Genomic DNA, 6,624 nt, shown 5'->3' on the forward strand with positions numbered 1-6,624 from the left:
TCTTTATTTTCACAGCGAATCATGTATTTAATTCCAGCAGTGTTTGATACCTTCCTACCTTTGAAGATCTTAGGCCAAATTCCTCATTTTAAGTTAAATAATAACAAACTGTACTTTAGTGAGGGCAGGGTGGATAGAGGAACAATGTAAGGAATTTCCCTGTTTCCTTCTGAGCCCCCCTGCAGCACCACAGTATGAATAAACCTGATTCACAGCAGTCCAGAGGAACGAAACAATACTGCACTCTAGAGGAGATAAATGAAAGGAAGAAAACTGCTTTAAAACATCAATATTTATTTAAAACGTCATATCTAAAAACAACCCTATCAGAACTCAGACTATTGCTCTATTTAAATGTTCCCTGGATGTACAAAGGAGGCCACTGAAGAGGTAGTTCGCTTTTAGATAAGAGACAAGCAAGAATACACTTGAATGAAGCACGAATTGGCCTAGGTGGTCCATTTCTTCTGCCTGTTGTGCAGTTAATGTTTCACTGTTCAAAACTTTTTTCAATCCATCCATAAATATACATTTCTGATTAAGATCTACATCACCTTTTTCAGCATTCCTAATTAACAATATCCTGCATGTTTTTTAAAAGCTTAAAACACTTTACATTTATAGTTTTGGAGTATGGTGATATGGCTATACATACTATTTATTTAAGTGTTACACTATGTTATGGCTTAAACCGTTCCATCAAACCTGTGTGGACAAACTTATGATAAGGATAATATTGCACTGGCTGCTGTTGCATTAATGCAACTATTCTGTTAGGCAGTTTATCGATTTGAAAACTCAATGATCAATATTTCCTTTCTTGTTTTAACATATACATGGTTAATCAACACAACTGATGTATTCATTTTTGGATTTTCACTTCATATCCCCATTAGTAGTACTAATATGAAATGTTAAAAATGTTAAAATGTCACATTTTACCCACGCTCTCAACCCCTTTCTATATTTCTCCTTTACTTGATGTTGTCAATGTCAGTGCATTTTTAGCAGTCAAATATGCATCTGTTGTATGCTTAGCCATCCAAGCATGGTAAAAAGCGTTCATCCTGTCAGAAGAGTGCAGATGGCAACTGCAAGGGTCATTTATATTTAGCATAATTTAGACAACAAATGACCTAGCATTGAGCTAAAGTTGTATAATATCCTGAGTTGGTTAAGTCAAGAGAAAAAGAGAAGGCATTTATATAACTCAAATTAAAACAGTTGCTCTAAGTTTGCCTTGATGACTGGGGGATGAGAACAGAAAACTTTGCAAGGTTGTTTGCTGTTTTTTTTTTTAATCTCTAGCAGTCTAATTGGTTATGTATAAAGATTGATAAAAAAGAGAGTATTTTGGTTTTTAAGACTGTTTATCCTATCCCTTTTTTTGGTATAATTTGACAGTGATGAGGCATCTTTGAAAGGAGATACTGTTGGGCCGTTCTTCAGTTTGAACCCCAGCATCCTTGGCTTTTATTGGTAAGATTTATATTCATTTTGGTAACTGTATGCGTTTAAGTAACATTTGACCTTAAAAAAATCAGGATAAAAACCCAGACAATATCATGACACATTGCCACTGTAACAGGAAAGTGTCAGTAGCATGCAGAGTAATTACTGTTTGTTATTATCAGAGAGTGCCATTGGGAATGTGTGTGATCATGTGCCTGCGCAGGTTGCTGGGGTTGTTGAAGCTGGCGCTGCATTGACTGCAGGTGTATGGCTTCTCTCCAGAGTGAGTCCTCAGGTGGATCTTCAGGCTGCCACTCTGTGTGAAACGTTTCCCGCACTCTGTACAGGCATACGGCTTCTCCCCAGTGTGAATGCGCATGTGGATGCTCAATGTAGTCTTGTTGACGAAGGACTTGCCACAATATGTACAGGAGACAGGCGCCTCACCAGTGTGGCTTGCTCGGTGTACAATCAGGTCCTCTCGGCTGAAAAAGTGCTCACCACAGAAGCTACAGTCCAGGGGTTTGTTGGCGGTTTGAGGAAAGACATTCTGCGGCTGGGGGAACAGGCTGACATGACTGAGTTGCCCTGCATGACCATCAGCGCCTATGACTGAATGATTTATCACAGGATTCAGTGCTGTTGAAGACATGTGGGGGGAATTATTCTTGTCCAGGTGACTGCTTCTCACCAAGCCAACACTGTTATCCTGTACCTCTCTCACAGAGAGTCCATCAGAAGTGAAATCCATGAGACTATCATGAGGGATGTTCTGATCAGGAGACAGAGAGCTGAAAGCCTGGAGTTGAGAAATGTCGAAGAGGCTGCTTTCCTCCTGCAGAGGCCCTTCCCCTCGTCCATGAATGCTCACAATTCTCAGTTCCGCATTATTTTCTGTCTGGTTGGAGGAATCAGTGGGCTGTAAATTCACTGTGGAAACACCTGCCTGCATACTTTGGTTTCCACAGTTGTCCTGACCTAAGAAGACACATAAAATGACACCATAAATCAGGAAAATCATAGACTATCTTGACTATGAGTCAAAATATTAATGATGAAAATGTGTATCAGAACAAAGTTCTTATAAATAATGAAAATAAAGAGGGCAATGGTATCTTGCCCAAATGCAATTTTACTATTCCTGTTTTGATTTTTTTTAAACAATACTTAAGTCCCATTCACCGGCATCAAGAATAAAATGTGCTTCAATATACTGAAGCTAGCAAGAGAAAAGCTGATTTTACCAAGATAATCTCCTAGAGAAAAACAGGTAAGGTATATAGTGAACTATTATAAATGGCACATTTAAATGGAGAGTGTAGGATTTTCATTTACATTCTTTCAGCTGTTCAAAAAAGTGTTCAAATTAAAAATAAACAGTTCATCTTACATGTTCCCTTATTTGTCAATTATGTAACCAAATATCTTAAAGGCTTTCTGAACAGAAAGTGTAAATTTAACTATATTCATTTTTCATTTGACAAAAATCAAAACAGTACTCTCACTTTCTGCTGGTTCACATCCTCCAATGTCGTCTTCATCTTTTATCAGGATTACATCTGGGGTCTCCACATCTGCACTCTAGCACAGTAGGAAGACGACTAAATGAGCAAACACGGTTTCAAACAAATTTGTTAGTGACTGAAAATATATGTGCAACATGAGCTGTATTTACCTCCACTTTAGAGGAAGTAGTGGGAGTCTTGTTGTCTGATTGGAGAGAAATAGAAACAGCCTTCCCAACAGTCTTTTGAGCCACTGGTGGTTTAATAGAAACTAGAGGAAACAAAAAAAGCAGTTGATTTAAAAGTGGACGTACATGAGCCTAATCATAAAGAAATAATTATTTAAATATACTTAATATGTTCCAAATAGAAGAATTTTAATTTCATTGGTCTGAAATACTAAAATGCCCAAGCAAATTAATAAAAAAATAATATGAAAAGAGGAAAAAAGGCATCAAATCACTAGTCTGAGTCTGGGACTAGATGATCAGAACATCTTTGTACAATTATATATATGTATCTTTCAGTTTTGCTTTTTGCCCCATTATAAAATCATGTTACCCTCAATTTTAACCTAGTGGAGGAGTTATTTAGCTTTTTCATTAAGTGAATTTGAGTGGTTGAACATATTTGGACCTCGCAGATAGACTAGCTCAAAAAAGCCAAGCAGAGGTTTTACTTATTGAAAAGCTCAGGAAAGTTGACCTGCAACTGCTGATCATTTTCAACACTGCCTTCATACGGTCTGTTTTCTGTTTAACCATCACTGCTTTGTTCAGATCTGACTGCAACGGACAATCAGGTCTGCAGAGTACTAACCCCCCCTCCATTGGTGCCTTGAAGCAATTCATTCAACAGTCATGGAGTGACTCTGATAACCGCTCAACAGTCACATAATAACTCTGATGACTGTTCAACAGAGAACTCTGATGACAGTCACAGAGACTTGAGACGACTCATACAAAATTACCAATCTCCCAATTATGCCAAATATCGCAAGAGCAGAAGCATATCAGTTTCACTGGACTGAAATACCATAAAAGAACATATTGATAAAAATAATATGGAAAGGGGGAAAAATGCGAAGAGATACAATAGGGATTTAGACTATATTTATAATTCAACATGACCTGAATAAACACAGTTGTGTTTTTTTGGGATTTATCCTGTATTTTGTTTCATGTTTTTCCTTTTAAATCCGTAAAGCACATTGGTGACCCAGGGATAAATACATAAATACAGGCACATAAAGAAACAAGTGACGTATGGGTCACATGACACAGGAACTGAGGTTTACTGTTGGTTCAACGTTTAGCCAGACAACTGAAAGCACTTATAACTCATAGGTTAAATATATACATAAACAACTGAAGAGGGTTTCATTACAATGTTCTGCTGTATTGAATCAGACAAACCTTTACCATACAAAAGTACCGTGTCTTTACCTGGTGGTTTAGCCCGTGGTTTAGGGACATTTCCTCTGAACGGAGAAAAACGGCTTGCCGGTCGGTTCGCCCTGGTCTGCAGCCTGAGGGAGAAAAGCTCACTCCTCATCACTTTCATCCTCGTCCGTAGAGCTTCGTTTTCCTTCAGGCTCTGGCTCAAATGAAGCTGGAGGGACGACGAGCTCTCCGAGAACAGCTGAGAGATTTCAGTCACCGCAGCTTTAACCAGCACGTCCATTATGGAAAAAAGCTGGGACTCAAGGGTTGTTCTGCCAGGTGGCATGTCTGTGGACATGTTTCATTCAGCTGCCGCTAAGAAATAAGTTGGAAGAGCGACTACTCGAAGAGCTAAGCTCACAAAAGACACAATAGCCTTTCCGGTAGCGTGACGTTCGTTACCGTAACACATAGAAAGCAGGCGCAGCTTTTCCCGTTTAACTCATACGCTCTTTCTGCTTATTCTGACCACTCAGCGGTCACTGAGTCACTCGGATGACCATTCAACAGTCACAACGCGACTCGGATGGACACTCAACAGTCACAGAGTTACTCTGATAACCACTCAACAGTCACAGTTACTCTGATAAACACTCAGCAGTCACAGTTACTCTGATAAACACTCAGCAGTCACAGAGTTACTCTGATAAACACTCAACAGTCACAGTTACTCTGATAAACACTCAGCAGTCACAGTTACTCTGATAAACACTCAGCAGTCACAGAGTTACTCTGATAAACACTCAACAGTCACAGAGTTACTCTGATAAACACTCAACAGTCACAGTTACTCTGATAAACACTCAGCAGTCAGAGAGTTACTCTGATAAACACTCAACAGTCACAGAGTTACTCTGATAACCACTCAACAGTCACAGAGTTACTCTGATAAACACTCAACAGTCACAGTTACTCTGATAAACACTCAGCAGTCACAGAGTTACTCTGATAAACACTCAACAGCCACAGAGTTACTCTGATAAACACTCAACAGTCACAGAGTTACTCTGATAAACACTCAGCAGTCACAGAGTTACTCTGATAACCACTCAACAGTCACAGTTACTCTGATAAACACACAGCAGTCACAGAGTTACTCTGATAACTACTCAGCAGTCACAGTTACTCTGATAAACACACAGCAGCCACTGAGTCACCCTGATAAACACTCAACAGTCACAAAGTTACTCTGATAACCACTCAACAGTCACAGAGTCACTCTGATAAACACTCAACAGTCACAAAGTTACTCTGATAACCACTCAACAGTCACAGAGTTACTCTGATAAACACTCAATAATCACAGAGTTACCCTGATAACCACTCGACAGTCACAGAGTTACTCCAATGACCACTCAGCAGTCACTGATCAAACTTGTTTCGATGCAGACTTTGAATTGGAACAGAACTTTGGCTGTGATTGATGACATATCACAAGTCCGCAAGTCCAGAAGTACGCTGAAGTATGCATATTGGGAAACAGCTACTGAGTCACTCTGATGACCACTCAACAGTCACAAAGTCACTCTGATGACCAATCAACAGTCACCGAGTCACTTCGATGACCAATCAAAAGTCACTGAGTCACTCTGATGACCAATCAACAGTCACCGAGTCACTCCCATGACCACTCAACAGTCACCGAGTCACTCTGATGACCAATCAACAGTCACCGAGTCACTCTGATGATCAATGAATATTCACAGAGTCACTCCGATGACCAATCAAAAGTCACCGAGTCACTCTGATGACCACTCAACAGTCACTAAGTCACTTTGATGAACACTCAGCACTCATAGGGTATATTAAAATTAAAATATCTAAACCAAGATATTAAAATATTTAAATCTGAATTTTATACCCTCCTTTTATTTTCCATATTTAATGTTTACTTCCTATTCACTGAAAGCAAAGCTAACTGGAGTCAAATTCTTTGTTTTGTACTTGGCCAATAAAGCTGATTCTGAAATTTGGTCCATGTCTCATTAAGGAGGATTTGGTGGTTGGTCCTGAGTCTGGACCAGTGGAGGACCACTGCTTCATTAGGAACATGTGCATGTGTTGCATGGATTGGTGCAAGATTGTTTTATAAATGGTGTATAAATAGACATCTACTTAACTACAGAAAAAGAATAGTTATAAAAGGTAAATATTTGATAATACAAGGCACAGATACCTTTGACTTATCCACTGAGCTGTCTGTGAGTTATGTTGACTTAAGTCAA

General features: G+C 39.1%; 1 protein-coding gene across 1 annotated transcript; it reads right to left on the reverse strand.

Annotated features, from left to right (window-relative positions):
- Nucleotides 1-277: 277 nt before the first annotated feature.
- LOC121515884 (zinc finger protein 37-like) lies at nucleotides 278-4,846 on the reverse strand. Its single transcript, XM_041796822.1, has 4 exons — nucleotides 4,403-4,846; nucleotides 3,128-3,228; nucleotides 2,958-3,033; nucleotides 278-2,430 (listed from the first exon to the last, which is right to left on the reverse strand). The coding sequence occupies exons 1-4, from the start codon at nucleotides 4,695-4,697 to the stop codon at nucleotides 1,631-1,633; spliced, it is 1,272 nt and encodes a 423-aa protein (XP_041652756.1). The 5' UTR covers nucleotides 4,698-4,846; the 3' UTR covers nucleotides 278-1,630.
- Between the last annotated feature and the right edge of the window lie 1,778 nt (nucleotides 4,847-6,624).

The sequence above is a fragment of the Cheilinus undulatus genome, linkage group 10, assembly GCF_018320785.1.
Source record: "Cheilinus undulatus linkage group 10, ASM1832078v1, whole genome shotgun sequence".
Lineage (NCBI taxonomy): Eukaryota > Metazoa > Chordata > Actinopteri > Labriformes > Labridae > Cheilinus > Cheilinus undulatus.